The sequence below is a fragment of the Orussus abietinus genome, unplaced genomic scaffold, assembly GCF_000612105.2.
Source record: "Orussus abietinus isolate OABI.00-Male unplaced genomic scaffold, Oabi_2.0 scaffold4, whole genome shotgun sequence".
NCBI lineage: Eukaryota > Metazoa > Arthropoda > Insecta > Hymenoptera > Orussidae > Orussus > Orussus abietinus.
This window is the reverse complement of record NW_019396014.1, coordinates 1,364,026-1,380,766: the sequence shown is the minus strand read 5'-3', so window position 1 is coordinate 1,380,766 and position 16,741 is coordinate 1,364,026. Positions and strand designations below refer to the sequence as shown.

The 16,741-nt window shown below is 50.0% G+C and overlaps 1 protein-coding gene across 6 annotated transcripts in view; it reads right to left on the bottom strand.

Moving 5' to 3' along the window:
- Positions 1-4,130: 4,130 nt before the first annotated feature.
- LOC105695728 (telomerase-binding protein EST1A) overlaps positions 4,131-16,741 on the bottom strand; it is a 93,274-nt gene continuing 80,663 nt past the window's right edge. For all 6 annotated transcript variants that reach the window (XM_012417580.2, XM_012417579.2, XM_012417581.2 and 3 more), the window contains 4 exons: positions 13,535-13,697; positions 10,079-10,299; positions 9,724-9,808; positions 4,131-9,548 (listed from right to left, as the gene is read on the bottom strand). In XM_012417580.2, coding sequence (XP_012273003.1) covers positions 9,412-9,548; positions 9,724-9,808; positions 10,079-10,299; positions 13,535-13,697 — 606 coding nt within the window. In that variant the 3' untranslated portion in view covers positions 4,131-9,411. The remainder of the gene's footprint in view (positions 9,549-9,723; positions 9,809-10,078; positions 10,300-13,534; positions 13,698-16,741) is intronic.

Below are 16,741 nucleotides of genomic sequence, written 5' to 3'. Positions count from 1 at the left end.
CTTTTTAATTTATCCTAGACTAGAAACAAGAATACATACTTTTTGTTATGAGCATCACGTTCTTCCTTGGGATTTTCATAATCACGTGTTGACGTTTCAAATGATTGTGCACCTAGTTTGTAGGAAATTTTTCTAAATATTTTCACGCTTTATGTATATGTAGAATGACGCTTTCATATCAATTCAGGCTCTCATCTGAATGGGATCGCGATGCAGGAATTACGCGAAAAGAAGGATCGCCCGCGCCGACCGATCGGAGGAATCCGATGGCCGGTCGGATCGGCGGTCGCGATTCGATCGGGTATGCGCGAATCGCTCACCTGGCCGGTATAAATAAGCGATGGCCTCTGGAACGCTACCCGGTTACGTGATCGATCGATCGGCCGGCGTCGCCGGCTCGATGCTCGATAGCGATCTTCGGTAAACGATCGCGACGCTCCCGGGGAATTGGGCCTCTGATTTGTGGGGGGCAATAATTCACTTTCGAGCGCCACCGAGGGGGCCGCCCCTCCTAACGGGAGCGCGCGACTTCCTCGGCCGATTTCTCAGGATCGGGGCCTCGAATCGGCTCTGCCGTCCTGGTACCCAGTGGTCCCCGACGTGGACCAGCTGGATGTGCTGCTTTACCTATGCCCGAGTACCGGTAACGTCTTAATAATGACCGCCGTTTGCCAGTCACCGCGCCGTGGCGAATACCGGGAACGTTATATCATTACCACCGTCCACGGGGACGTCCTACACCTGAATCCGCGGGTTAAAAAGCGCGCTCCACGATTCGGTGGACGAAGTCGGATTTCTTTTTTTATCCTCCCTCCTCTTTTTATCATTTATTACCGACCCTCCGACGGTTCCAGGCTTCGGGGACACTGGGTTAGCGGTGCAGCGGGATCGGGTCCTGCGCTCGTCCTGGAGACGAGACTTTCGAGACCGGACGGACAGACCCCCTTTTTTTTCCTACGTATGGTATATCTACGGTACACTCGACATGCGGAATACCCGGAATATGCTCGCGGAGAAAAATAACCCGTCCTTTAAGTGATAAAGCCGGCCGCGTTCGAGCGGAACCCGGATCTTCTCGCGGAGTCGCTTAAGGCATCCCCGAGTGAAAAATCGCTTATACAAATTGCTCATGCATTATGCATAAGGAATTGGGCATGTAGATCCTCTATGCCAACTTTTGTATGGGCTACCTGCAGCGAGAGTGTCCGAGGGTACGAGTTTCGCATGCCTCGGATTCTTTTAAATTGCGGCGAGTCCATAATCTAAGTACTTATACCCTACTCGGGAAAAATCCTACATATCCTATTACCACATATTTTATGAGTATTTTCATTTCATATGTGCTTCTAAACAAAAATGCAATCGTTCGTTTACGTTATTTTAAACAATGTAGCTTGTACTCGTCCCTCATATTTAGCGTTAGATGACGTCTTTTATCCATTTAGACTACAGATAAAAAAACGGTATTTTTATTAGGTATTGCGATTATTTCACGAGTCATATTATTTTAGCATACATTATATCCAGTCCGCCATCAATTGATAAAAAATATTGTTTCTTCAGAAATCCCCTCGGCTTTTATAGGTTAGGGTCCGCAGGTTTGACGCCTTTCTCGGGATGGCGTCACGAGGCGTCCCAGAGGAATCCGGATCTTCCCGTGACGTCGCTCGAGGCCTCTCGGTGACGAACGTCGATGACGCTCGAAGGATGACGACTGACTCGCAATCGGTGAGTCGACTCGAACGAAACCGCGCGCGGCGATTACGTAAGCGGCCCTGGAGATCACGTGACCGGGCCGGGATTCCCCGATCCCGCGCTTGATTCAGTGGGGCATTGTCTCCGAGGGATCCGAGCCGAGCACAATGCCGCGGACCGATCGAAATCTGATCAGAGCGATCTATGATTTACGGCCTAACCGCCCCGCCCGGCGAAACTAACGCCATCTTTCTGGCGGCCGCTCCTTGAGGTAAAAGCATTATTTGAAATATTATAAAAGAATGGTTTCATTCAAAATTCTCCATTTCAGATTGAAAATTCGACTACGAAATTGCTACAAACATTATTAAAAATTTATTTATTTAATTGGATAAGTTAAAAAAAGAAAGGTTTCATTTAAAATTCGGATTTCAGATCCATGTTAAGAGGAAGCGCTCTGTAAACAAATAAGGGGTTGAAGGAAAGGTATGCCCAGAAAAATAAGACATAGTTTCTAACAGTTACTAATAATTACGTTACTACAGACATTTCATTTCCCTGTTCGCAGGGAATGTGGTGAATATTAATTTCTACCAAGTGTATCGATTATAAAATTGTGAAAAGGTAGATATGCAGTCGAGTTCTAGGTTGGATTTAGAGAATTTTGGGAGCCATCTTTGGGCTTTGGATGTGTTGGGATTTTTTAAGGGGAATCGAGGTTGGATCTCGATCTTCGTCGAGGATTCGCGAGGCCCTGATAACGGCTATTGGCTGGGCCGTTAACGCCGCACAGGTGGAGGCGTCACGGTAGACTTGCGAACCGGCAAGAAGACCCGCGAAATTCGCCGCCATTGTTCCCGCGGCGAGGTGGAGGCTGCTTTTCGAAAAGGAAAAATAAGGAAAGCCCGGCTGGCCCGGAGGGGGAGGGGAAAAATAAATCGCGAAATATAATAGGCCTGAGTTACGACTGCGGCTGTGTGGTCCAGGCTTGACCCTGGCTCTCGCAACGTGCATTTAGCTTAAGGTGCACTCATGAGCGAGCGTGTACTCGCGGGTCCAGCTCGAAGTCATGTTCGCCGCGGGACGGGGGCCTTAAAACGAGTCGGGCCTTAATTTATCGTCCCCGGGGAGTTCTCCGGGCACGAAACTCCTTTTCGCTCGAGATCGCCCCCCCTACCTCGGTTCCTACGCGGAAGCGTCGACGAAAATCGGGAGGAATGCAGTTTGCATTATTTTTCAAGAGAAGCTCTTTAGAGAGGTTTCTACATTATTTAAAAACCTCGGAGATGGGCGGAGCCGCGTCTCGGAAGACATGGAAGGATCACGGTCGAGCGAGGAAGATGTACAATGGCGGACATGAATGCCTCCCCTGCAGATGCGGCATCGCCTGTGCAGGATGGAAGGGCATTGATGTCTCCCAGTATACCAAGAGGCGCGGCGGAGTCTCGCGCCAAGCGCACGCCGGACCGGGTTTCTATAAGCGAACGTCCTTTCGCTGTAAAATTATTTAGATTGCCCGATGGAAAAACGAAGGAGACCGGTCACTGCGTGTAAGGCTAATACGCCTTTCTTTTGGACCGCGGTATTAAAAGGGAGGAAAGGAAAGCACGAGAGTGGCGGAAGCTCGCAACCGGTTCGATGTCCCGGGGCCAGCGCTTAAGGCTGTCTCTTCGCCCTTTTCTTTCTCTTGGATAGGCCGATTTCAAGATAATCGGCAGTTTTGAGTCGGGGTACTGGTCGGGAAGACGTCCCGAAGGAGATCGGCCTGCATCGCGCCTCGAGGTTGTCGCTGTCGACAAGAAGCTCCCTCGAAGAGCGACCGGAGGAGGTGGAAGGTGTACCGCTAACGGTTTACAACGGACACTTTGGTAAAAAGTCACGAGCTGCTTGCACCGCGCAGGTATCGCCGCTCGGTCGCGAGTCTTACCTGTGGGCACCCCGTAAACGTGTACGCGAACGCCGCACGCGCACAGGTAAAAACCTACGCGTAAGCGCATTTCGCACGTACGCACTCTCGTGCTCTCTCGCGCGAAACTCGACAAGGACGGCTTTTTCCACCGAATCGCGGAGGACGCCGTTTTTGACCACCGATTTCGGACCGGTCCTGCAATTCGCGGCGACGCATTCGGCCCGACACCTGATGGCGATACGTCAGGGCAGCGTTTTGCCCCTTCCTCTTGTTCCTTAACGATCGGGTCAAGGAACTCTGTCAGGAATTTTATGATTCGTCCACCGAGGCGCCGGACCCTCGGCGTATTCTATAAACGAACGACTTTACGAGACGTTTTCTGCATCCCCGTTTCGATACGGGGAACCAAAATGGCCGCCTCACTTACCTGGAGAACGCTTCGGGGGCGGACGCACAGGAAAGGGACTCCCACTCAACGTTACTTTCATTTTATTGAATAATCAAAAGTGGTAACACCATAGCGACATCATTGTTCTCTCTTTCTCGTCCCTTCCCGTGGATGGCGAGGGAGTTAACCTAGCTACCAGTGGTACCGGTGAAGTTGCGACGTTTCCTGAGACAGAATACGAATCGAGTGGGAACCGTTGATATACTCGCGATGCGTGTCGGAGGATTTGCGTGGTCGTCGCCAGCGAGCTACCAGGAAAGACGAAGGTTGCAACGACGTGGACATCCCCGGAAGGGGACCGGAAGCTGAAAGAGGACGCCGCGTCCGCGTCCCTTCCGAGGCGGCCGCTTCTTCGGCAAATGGCGTCGCTTCCATTGGCATCCCTACGCTTAACCTTTAATTCCCCCTAACTACCCTGGTCCACCTTTCGCGCCATCCTCCTCTGATACGCATCTAGATAAATCTACCGTGTTAAAATCCCCTCTAGCGGAAGAAGAACAATGGCGGCGAGGCGCCATGTTTCCCGCGTCGCGTCGTCCGTCGTCCCGTCAAGCGGTCGTCGGCGCGGCTGTGCTGAAGTTATGAGTAATACGTTAATAAAGTGAGTCTATTCGAGAAGGGACGCACCCCTTGCACGCTTCCCGTTTGTCAAGGCAACTGTTAAGAGTTTTAACTTTTCGATTCTTGAGTTCCCCTCGCGCGGCGGAAGTATACATTTAGTGGGCAATGCGGATTTTAGGTGATATTATACCTCTTCGTTTGGAGGTTTCGACGTGGAAATGGGAAAAAGAGTGGGGTAATTCGCTAAACCGCTTCGGATGCAGGCCAGGGTTCTTGCACGGCTCTTGTTGCGGGGTACGGTTTGACCACCTCTGCCTCCCCACCATTGGGAATTCTTCGAGTACAGTGGACCTCCGTTATTACGCGGAGAACAGGTCCCGGAGTAAAGATTAAAGGGATCGCTTTATAAGAGACTCTCTACGGCCTTCCAAGATATGAAGTTCCCTTTCACGGTGCAGCGCGGCGAGGGACTGATAAGCCATCGGAAAGGCGGTGATAAGCCATCAAAAGGCGGTTAGTCTGACGCGATACGTGTTATAAAAAGATAGAGTTTCTTATTTACGTTACAAGGTGGAAGAAGGGTTACATAGTGCGAGGTTGATTTACAACGTTACGGGAAACCGCGCTGGACGGGGGTCGCCATTTACGGGGGTCTACTGTACGCCTCTGGTGGGGAGACAGGAGCTCTCAAACCGATCCCAGTCCTGCTCGACTCGAAGCCGGGAAGTCACCCTAAACTTGCGATTATTATCAATAACACCCCCGCCGCTTGATCGCGGACCAATCTGCGACCGACAACATTCGCATTCAGCTTTTACTCCTAGTAAATCGTGTTAGCTTAGAAAAAGAAAACGAAACAATGTATACACTAGAATACTTTCGGGGCAGCAAACAAACGCAATTTCGTTAGAACGTATATTCACGAGAGTCGACCGAGAGTCTAATCTACCGTTCTCCTAGAGGTTTCGTATCGATTACTTGCTATTCATACATTTTCGTACGTCTAACCACTCTACTGGAACGTACTACCATCCTCGTGAGATTAAAATTAACACTCGAGTATTCAGCTCCGCCCCCTTTCCTCTTTCTCTCTCTTACTCTCCACACGTTCTCAGGCTCTCCCTCTCTTCTATGCTTGTCATTCGCTACCGATCGTTAAGTAATCGTAACTCGTCAAAAAATAGGACTCGATCTTTCCTCGCACTCTCGCACTCGATCTCGCGGTCCCGAGGCTTTCGATCGTTCTAACCTCGATTGGCTCTTCGCGCCCGTTTTCGACCCCCTCGAGATCTGGACAAAGTCGCCAAGGAGGAAACCTGGAAAGAAAGGTGAACCAAGCATCCCTTTTTGTCCTAAATCGGCAAATGGTACAATGGCGGACATGAATGCCTCCCCTGCAGATACGGCATTGCCTGTGCAGGATGGGAGGGCATTGATGTCTCTCAGTGTACCGCTTGGACCACCTCTCTTCCGCAGTTTAAGGCGATGCGGAAGTGGCGCCGCTGAGGTTTCGTTTATGAAACTTTCCTCCAAACTGAGTGTACCGAATAATTTCAAACATTACAGTGTGAATATGGAGGGTAAAAGAAAAGTCCTGAAACTCATCGAATTTCAATTTTTTTTAAAATCTGTTCATAGGCATTGTTAAAATTTGCTATAAGAAATGAAATTTCATGAGCGTCAGAACCTTCCTTATTGTCTCTATGTTCACGTAGTAAAGCTTGAAACGATTCGGTACAGCCAGTTCATAGAATGGTTTCATAAACGATTGACCCTCCGAATGCCACTTTCATGTCACCTCAACCTCGAAGAAGAAGAAGACGAACATTGGCCTCTCGTCTCCATCTCCTTTCTCGGAGAAAGAGGGTCATCTGGCGGAAACTTTCGGTCGGAATGTTCGCCTTCTTGCGCATTTTGCCTAGACGCTGTTTCTTTTTTTTTTGGGCTCCACATTTTTCGTCGCTTCTGGCTCGCTTTTTTCTTCCCTAGTCTAGCCCTCTTTCTCGCGCTCGGAGAACGGGCCCTTCGCTTACAGGATTAATCGTTAGCCTCGCTTATGAACTAGCCTAATCGCTAAGTCTGACAGTGCATAAAATCCCGAGCAGTCGTGGGGCCGTAAGAAAAATACAAAGTGCGCACCGTCGTTCTCCAACGGTGGATCCGATCGATCCGCCTCGTTGCTCGTAATCGATTGTACCTGTATTACAGCTCGATTACAACCCGCCGCTTACCACTAACTGTAACATTATCCGTATAGCAGTATACTGCAATGTTAACGCGTTAATTAGGCCTCTGCGAATAACGCTAACGTTCGACTGGTCGACCTCGGTATCGAAGAGCGCCGTTCGACCTGATCTTTCGATGGCCTCTTTTTCTTTTCTTTTTTTTTTTTGGTGTTCTCGCTTTATAATTATATTCCACGCTCTGTCGAAATTATGGTACTTATTCTTGTCTTTGCGTACGAAGAATGAAAAAAAGAAGAAAAAAAAAAGAAGAAAGATCTCAATTTTTTACACCAATTACACGGATGCGCTCAGGAGAGGAGTAAAACTGCATGCGAAATTGCATTCTAAAGGTCGAGCAATGCAATTTGAATTTCAATCATATGTAATCTTATATGTACGAGTATATGTAAAAATTCGATTGAACGAGATATAGATATGACGGTACCATTTAGGAATATCATTTTTCATTTCCAATGATTTGCAAAGGGGGACCGAAACAAGCAGGACTTGGAACGTTAAAAGGTAAGTTCACGATTAGAATGTACAATTCATATCTAAAAACTGAAATCCTTTTGCAAGACGTGTACGACACTTGGGGAAGGGAACGTAGAAATATAAAAATTGGACTCGTAATAAATATCTACATTTGTCAGAATTGTCCGGAGTAATCGTTCCTACGACGGCTCTGAAAAGTGCATTATAGATACCAAAACGGAGCTAAAAATAAACACACATACACACACGCACTTCGGGAAAAACGGCTGTGCTTACGAAGCGATCGAATAATTGCTCTTTTTATCAGAAACAATAAAGCGATCGTTGCTCTTATTGAATAAAACAATTCGAGTACCTTGGCTCGAATAATTCAACATGTCCTATATATAATTTTTTCTCTTAAGAAGATAGTTTTCTCTAACCCTATTCAATTCTTTTCTCCAGTAATCCTAAATCTTTACTACTTACTTGTGACACCGAGTGACAACGAACCGCCAAGCCACGAGTCTTCAAGGACTTCAAGGAAGTCTGTTCCTCCGAAGAGAAAAATCTGCAAAAAGCTCCACGCGCATGTTAACAAAGAATTTTTAAATCTTCCTTCCTAGTTACAACGCTATTTCTCTGTGAAGTATTTGACCGCACTGGAAAAAAACAAAAAAAAAAAAGATTAAAACATTCCAATAGCGCTTCATCCAGGAGAGGAAAAAAGATCCAGGATAAAACGCCATAAGAATGTTCGTTACCTCTATGAAGCAAAATCTACGTGACGATTTTGACCGGTTCACCGTCACTCCGTGTCTTTAATTCGGTGAAGAAAATTTCTCTATGTTAAAAACCATCAAGTGGAGTTAGGACTTCAGCTCGGCCATTTTTTGGAGAGAATTCGACTCGGAAAAGATCAAATCGGACAGGCCGTTCGCCTAGATTCGAGTCGTCCGTTATTCGCACAGGTCCAGTGTTAATATTAAGGTTACTGTTGCCTTAAGGAGTAATTCGCGACCGAGTTCGCCGAACACCGCGTACGTACACCGGGCGCGGATAAATTCCGAAAAAAGCCCCCGCCCCGAAGAGGGCGACGAGCGATCTCCCCGAAGAGAGGAGGCGCACCCCCGACGACCCCCCTCGATCAATCGGGTCGATCGAAGCGATCGAAGGCCCTCCCCTCTCCACTTTCCGCCTCCCTCTGGGCCGGAAAATTCGAAAACTCGAAGAAGCCCCCTTTTCCCTAAGGCGTACTCGCGCCTGCTCTGCCGATCGGGGGCGAATCGTCGAGACCGCGGGCGCGAGTTCCTCCGAAGAGGTCCCAACAACTAAACCGAAGAACCGACGCCCCGCCAGAGGGCGCAAGGATCCAATGTACATTCGAGAAAATGTTACAAATATATTATAAACACGATTAAAGGATACACAAGCCGGCCACAATAAATGGCCGGCCGGTTGGATAAAATCAACGTGGGAAGTAAAAAACGCCGGGAACTAATCTCCTTCCTCCCCGCGGCCGCGTCCTTCCTCGCCGACGAGTCTCTTCGAGCCGCCATCTTGCTTTTCCCGTTCTCCGTAACCTTTCTTCTCTAATCGATAATGCCTCGCTCTTGCTCTCCTTGATCGTTATTCTTCTCCTTCCTTCCCTTCGCCTATCACGCCGTACCCCTCTGATATCTCTCCATGCTTTGTATTCGCTGGACCAGCGGATATCTCTCGCGTCGTTCATCGAACGTGGCTTCCGACTCCTCGGTTCAGGGCGAAGCTACACAGGGTGACGCAGCCCAGGACTCCTGGGTCCTCTCGCGGGACACTCGTGTCACATGTCATATGTCACGCGTCAAATGTCAACCTTTTCCTGTAGCGCGCGCACCGGCAGGGGTATCTTCTCGACGTTTCCTTTAGCTTCCTCAGAGGTTCTTACTAGCGCAATCGAAGATCCTTATTCTCTGGCGATCGAGCACTGCTGGCCCTAGGTGGAACTTACGTGGTGAGAACGGTCGCTTCGACCAATCGGCGACGATCTGGAGATCTGCTGGCTTGCTTGTCTTCGGAGTTGGGTGATTTTTATTAACGGGCTTAATCGAGCTCTTTACTCATCCTAGACCCGCCCATTGCATGAAATCGGGTACTTCCCTGACCGGCACGTCCCTGGCCAGGGCCTTCACTCTCAGGTTCCTGTCTTCCGTCAGGAGGACCACTTCTCGTCGAAGACGTCTCGGCTGGCCCTCTTCTGCAACAATAGGACGGTTTTTTTTTAATATGTCGTAATGGCTATCGGATCTGGAGGCACGGATCGCGAGTAAGATTCAGGAGTGAGGATGTACCGGCAGGTTGGAGGACCACTTGAAGAACGGCCTCGATAGGGAGGACTTCGGAGGGAACTTCGTCTTCTCGTCCTGACTCACCTGTACTCGGCTGATCCTTGCTACTGGCCCTGCAGAGGCTCAGGCAGGTGGCCAGAATCCTGTCGTCGTTCCTTGTAAGACCATCCTGGAAACGAAATCACAATTCCAATCGTGGAGGATTGTTCTCAAAAATTTTTTTTTTTTTCATTTATTGTACGGAGCTTTCCGAAAAGCTTCGGAAGGACTCGACGTTGCCAGCCAGGATTGTCGTTCGTATCATAATAATAGGAGTTTAAATAATAGAAAAATTCAGAAGAGCCGAAAGCTTAGTTCCTCGTACTTGAAATGTCAGGTAGACACGTGGGACTTTTTAATTCTTACTTAATATTTATTTAACTTTTCTTCTTATGCAAACCTGATCAACGTCTTCCTCGACGGTGAAGGTGCTGGAGGTGAGCACGGTTCCTCGAGTGGTGAGACACTTGATGGCAGGATTCCTACTCCTGGCGAAGGCCAGGGCGGATTTTGCGTTTTCGGCAACTCTGGCCACGTGTTCCGGATCCAAGCTCGCCCTGGAAGCTGGGGGGCAGTTCCTGGGACTGGCACCCCTGGTCAGTCCCTCCAGTTCGTTGAGCACTGCAACACCGAAATATCCCCATTCACCGCTACTTCCTCCGGTCTTTATCAAGCGAGTCGAATCGATTTGGCCCAAAACTTCGATCCGCTCAAACCCTCCGCATAAAAAATCTAAAATTCCAATCGGGCCTGAAAACTGAACACCTCAAATCGCAACTCCCCAAGACTCTCTTTTGGCCGGCAATTTACTTCAAATTTCGTTATGTCAAAGAAGGACATTAAATGGGGAATGAATGATGGAACGATGTCTAAGAATGATTAAAACTAGTCCCACCCTTTGTCAACGCCCGAACGTCCCTAAAATCCCCGGAAATATCCTGAAAATTGCGTAACCGTAAAAAAGGACATTAAATAGGCAGTCGAGCTCACGAACTGTATATCAAAAAGTCATGTCACTCCAATTCGAAGGACGGAATAATATCTAACAATGAGTCAGATTAGTCCCGCCCTTTATCAACGCCCGATAAACAGAGCGCCCCGAGGACAACAGGGTGGAGGCGGAATTAAGTTTCCCCTAAGTTTGCCGAGCGGCTGAAAGCCTCGACCCTCCCCGAATTCGAAGGACCTCGCTTCCCGTCGCCCCCTAAGGACACCGGACTCGGGAAAGTTAGGTTAGGTTAGGAAATACGACGGGGACTCCATATTCGGGGACGCACCCTCTCGGGTCCCAGGGAGAGCCCCAAATGCAGCAATCCTAAGAGGATTTGCCGAGTTCGCCCCCTTTCCTCGATTCCCTGCGAATTTTCGGATCGTTACGGGCTGACAAACACGCTAACGGACCATCCCGCCGATGCGGAATAATTAATAATAATATACACAGTCAGCTGATGACGACGCGGCCCCCGAGTCCCTCCCGAGGGGCGGTTCACCCCTGCGCGTAATCGCGGACGTTTCCAATTTCCACATGGCATAGAGACCTTGTTATTACCATCAATCGCAACCCCGATACTACGTAACAAGGCGATTTGCATAATGCCACGGATTAATATCATAAATTGCTACCGAGGGTATCGAGTAAAAAATATGCAAAACGTTTTCAATGATGGCCGCTCAAGTGGACCAACTCTGGGGTCAATATTTCTCTTTTTCGCTTGTATTTTGTTAACGTTGATGGGTATACTACAGGAAAATGTTAAGGAGGTCCTTGGGCAGGATTCGAGACCAGGAATGCAAGGACGAGGCAAGCGCGTTGCGTTTGATGAAAATATGGGCATTCCGGTAACGATAACGCCGTTTCCGGGGCGGTCCAGGGGATGATGCGCTCGGGGGTGTAATTCCAGACATTTCCAATATCCACCCGATAAAACCCCATTACAGCCAGGCATAACCGCGGAATTACGGCGGGGATAATCTGCATAATGCCGCGGATTGATTTCGGAAATTGCGCCCGCTGTAAATAATACCGATATTAATCTCGGGGATATGAAGAGTGTAATGAAATAGTCTCCGGCCGCCGGACAAAGGGAGATTTTGTATATAAAGGTCTGATAAAACTGTCGGTAGTGGCTCCCGTTTTCGACACCATGAATGATTCCCGTTCCCGAAGAGGTCGAAGACTTCTCTCGCCCTTCCCGAAGAGATTAAGGGGACGACGAGAAAATTGGCGTGGCTCGTCTAATCCGGATTACGAAGCTCGCGGCGATTAAATATTGATTGGCCCTGATGGGGTCTAATCTATAATTCAAGATGGATCACGGGGGTGGGTTTGGCTTCCTGGGGAACGATTACCCCGTCAGGAAGATTATCCTACCATCAGCTTCCTTTTCGTCTCCGCCAAGACGGGAATCTTGCCCCGTAAGAGCGGCAAAGAATCAAGGGATGGTGGTCTTTCTTTTTTTTCCATTTTCTCGTTAAGTTCCTCACTAAAATCTACTAAAAATCCAGCAATTTTTTCCCGAGCGACAATTTCCTCCCCTTTGTGGTCGCGGCTCTCGAAATCCAACGAGTGAATCTCGCTCTGGAAGGAACTCTTTGCCCAGGGGTTGGCACGCAGTCGACGGCCCTGGGGCACGCGATCGGAATCCCGATTCCTCTGGCGAAATACTTTCAATCGGTCCCGGAAATTCGTAGGAATCCCGTATGCATTACTCCGCCCGGGCCTCGACTCGCCACCTTGGCGTGAAAAATTCGAGGAGCGAGCGAGCTGCCGATATGTCCTCGGAACACCGAGGAATATAAAGTGTCTCCTCGGCTTCCCAATTTCGGGGCTCCCAGATTGCTCCTCGAAGCCCTCTATAAAAAAGCGTCGAAGACCTCGCACCAACGGCGGCCTCGACCGGGTGGCATTTCGGATGAGCGTTTGCAACCGAAAAATGAAGTGAAAGACGAAGGAGGCCCTCGAGGAAGGTTCCAAGCAATCGAGGGGTTCGTCTATCGATTGCGAGTCGATCGATTCGTCCCTGGTGACCGGCGATCGGCGCCGATTACCATTTCGAAATCCCGGCCGCAACACGGCGCGGATTGCGCAAGGTCAGGGCAGTCCGATCAGCTGGAGCTTGCCGGGAATTCCCGATCGGTGGCAATAGATAATAGAGGAGTCGAGTGCAGAAGATAATGGGCACCTCCGCGGGATCATCACCTCTTAGGAGTCGCTCGTTCTCACGAGGACGACTCGCCGCGACAGGGATGACCCATTCAAGGGATATATCCTGGTTTTATCGGAGGTCGATCCACCGAGACTCGATCGATTCCCTATGCGGTCTCGAACCCAGTAGGCGGTGCTTTAACGACCTAGACCGATCCTAGGATGACCCGAGGACGATCTGGCTGGAGGTTCCTTGCCCCCGTTAAAGTCTCCACTAGGTGGTCGCGACCGTGGAATTATTTATCGGTGATTATTTAGGGTTACATCGAGTCTTCGGGGCTGGGTCCCTTTATATTCGGAGCTGCCCTTTGGAGGGGGAGCCGACCGAGGATAATCGGCATCCTTTGGCTGAGAAACGTTCCTCGGGGTCGGAGGTCAGCTGCCCCTCGGAGAACGCTCCCGTCGATGTAAATCCACCCGGTACCCACCAACGGCGCACGAGCCAGACCTCCGAACCTTCTTTATATAAAAAGATCCTCTCTAAAGGGCCTTTGTGGCTTAGCCACGAGAAGCGGCTTCGCCGAGGCGTTGAGACCTCCTGAAAAGAGTCCTGCAGGACCCTGGTCTCTTTATATCTCCTTCGGAGACGAACTCCGCGTCACCCACGAGGGATAGGAAAGAGGACGGATTTTCATCAAATGGATCACTCACCGACGAGGGGAACCATCAAGGTGTATATCGGCTGCGCACCGGAAGTGGCCTTTGCGATGGTTTGCAATTGTTGCAAGTAGTCGATGAAGCAGTTCGTGTCCGGCACCAGTTGTCGTGGCCTCACCTCGATCTCCACCGAGACGGAAGACTTCTGTAGGATCGCCTGCGAGCAGAACATTAAATCCATGAATAAACCTCGTAAATATATAAATAATTATCATGAAGAACTTGTAATTGCGATTCAACCTCAAACAAGAGAAAATAGTCTCCTCTAGTCCAAAGGAAAGTTTCCCTAAAAATGTTTCACTTTTCATGGATGGTCATACGCAAGCTTTGCACGAATCGAATTTAATTCTGCGCTCGGTAGGGTGGTCTCATTTGAAAAAGGGAAATTTGCGTTGCTCCCAGGAGTTTATGTAGGATTCCTTCCTCGATGGTTGCAAGGACTCGACGAGATCTTCGAGTTTTTTCCCGTACGGGGGATCGGAACGGGTCTCTCGGTAGGGAATGACGCCAGGACGTCGGAAATCGATGGGCCCGATAAAAGAGCCAGGAGAAGCGGAGACGGTCTAGCGATCGGAGGGTCAAAAGGGCTCTCGGGGTTTCCAGGAAAGGGAAGGACCCGCGGGATCGCAATCGAAGTCCTCGGAATGGCGTCGCGATTACGCGATCCAATTAAGGGCCCCGCCACCGGGAACAATGGCTGAGAGAGGAGGCTCATTGTCGGGGGCCATTGTCGCGACATTGCCGATCCGGAGCTCTTAACGACCCTCGAAACGTGCCCCCTTCCCGCACCCGAGGACACCTCCGGAATGGCGTCGACCGACTGCAGGTGCACTCGGCATCCGCATCATGGAGGCCGCCATTGCAATCGGAGCTCCATCTCTAGGATGCACATTCTAGATGCATCATTTCCCCCGGGACTCCCCGCTTTCCAGATTCCCTGGCGGTTCACGAATCCACGTGGCATTTTGGAACGGAGAGAGAAAAAAAAAAAAGAAAGAATTGCGCCGACCGAAAATTCCCTTTCACGTCCTAAGGATCTGCCGTGAGAAATGGCGGCCGCGCCGGTCAAAGAAATGCAACGCAGGCGCGAACGAAATCGCAGGTTCGCGCGATTCCTCGAGATATTCAACGCTCGGACGAGGCCGAGCGGAGACGACGCCATGGGAAATGAAGAGATCGGCGACTCGGCCGATCGCGCTCGAGCACGGCCCCGGAATACAAAGTGAAGCGTGCACTCGGCTGCATTGTAGGCAAATTGCGGGCACGCGTCGCGCTGGATGACGTCTTATTACCCCATGGGGCCCCAATGGCGAGTCATGGCTCCTGCAGGCCGCTAACGCCGCTGCGGAAACGTGCCGGTCACGTGTCGCTTGGTAAATCTTCGCCGTATTACAGATTTCTCCGAATTCTGCAGCCGAGGGGGCCTCCAAGGTGGCGTTCAGCCGCGAACTCGCCGACTATTCGCCACTACGGACTCAGTTTGACTAAATTCCAGTAGAAATGATCATTTCCAACACGTAACCATTCAATTTGGTGTATAAAATTGCGCGATATCGGGGAATAATTCGGATTTACGGAGGCTCCTTGGTGCACCGCGCGCCGCCATCTTGGATTTCGCGACGCCGGCTCGGTTGGACAGGAATGCTCACAAAGAAGCGCTCACAGTTTCGTCGGGGAGATGAAAAACACCATGAAACGATTTAGTACCCCTGCGCCCATCGCCTGCTATCTCATTCATCTGATAAAAGCGTCCCCGGTGATTACGGCGATAAATTATCGCGAGCCGACCGTCGGGAATCGGGGTCGCGTCCGCACAGACGCGCACCCTCGATATCTCCGAGTCGCTCACCCGAGTGACGCTCACATGAGTCATTTATCTAGAAAGGGTTAAATGCGAGATATTCCCCTTCGAGGGACTCGATTCTCGAGTTCGTACGATCAACATTCGCCTGGAAAATCGACTCTCTCGTATAGGACTTTGAAACGTTGCCCAATGACGCGACTTCGCAACAATGGGAAATTTTTCATGGGAATTTATTGGTGCGGGAAAAACCCCTAAAAGAATAAAAATCCAGGACATCCAATCGCGTCTCATGGTCGCATCGCCGCGTCATCGCGTCGCGTTAAGCTAAAACGTCGAACGACATTTTTCTACCCGAGATGCCGCGCGCGATGCCAAGATGGCGGCGCCCTCGGTCGCGCGAGTTGGACCACTCCCGTTTAGAGTGTCGGCGAATTCCTGAAGGACCTTGCGTGTACCGTTGGCAGAGCCTCTCTTCCTCTTCTTCGATCCCCCCGAAGCACCCTCAAAGCGCCGTGCCGGCCGTGCGGCACTCGTGAGAACTCGCCTCGAATCACGCACCGCGACGCCTCGCGGCCGAGCATATTAAGCGCCGCCGACGCGACGCCTGGGCGACGCGACGCGAATTAACCTCCTTTCCGCATACCGCGCTCCGTCAGCACCGAATTTGCCCCTTTTTTTCTCGCGACCCTAAGGTGACACGAAAATGGCACCTAAAACGTCACTTTCGTTGATACTTTCGCGAAAGTATTTCCCGAATTGGGTGTACCAATTTATTTCAAATCTTACCACACGAACTTCATAAACCCTAAGATAGGTCCTGAATCGCGGGAAATTAAATTTTTTATATATATATAAAAATCTTCAACATATCTATAAAGAAATTTTATTCAAATTGGAATCTCATGGGTGTCAGGACCTTCATTGTAGCCTTCATATTTACTGACCTCAGCGCACGTCAATGATAAGTAATCCATGTAAAATCGATATAATCGATCCGTACGGATTTTTCCAATGCGATGCACTGCGACACGCGACGCCAATAACGCGTGTGGAGGTTAAGGTCACTCTCGATTATTACCGTCTATGAAAGAGGCGAGACTCGAAGGACACGCTTGGTTATGATCGACACTTTTATTAGTTTCAATTTTGCTCGTTAGATGCGACAATATAGACGTGGGATTTTGAAAACCTCCACTCCGATCCATTTAAAGAGTGCCATTCGCCGAACAGAGGATCCAGGAAAATGAGGAAGACGTCGGTGCCCCGAAGCGAGCCGCACTTCCGGCGTCGGCCGCGCCGCGGCGCTGCCGAGGAAACGCGAACACGCATTAAAGGGCGTCGAATCCAAGAAGCACGCGCATCTGCGCACGCGTAATATCCTGATTACATCCCAGGAG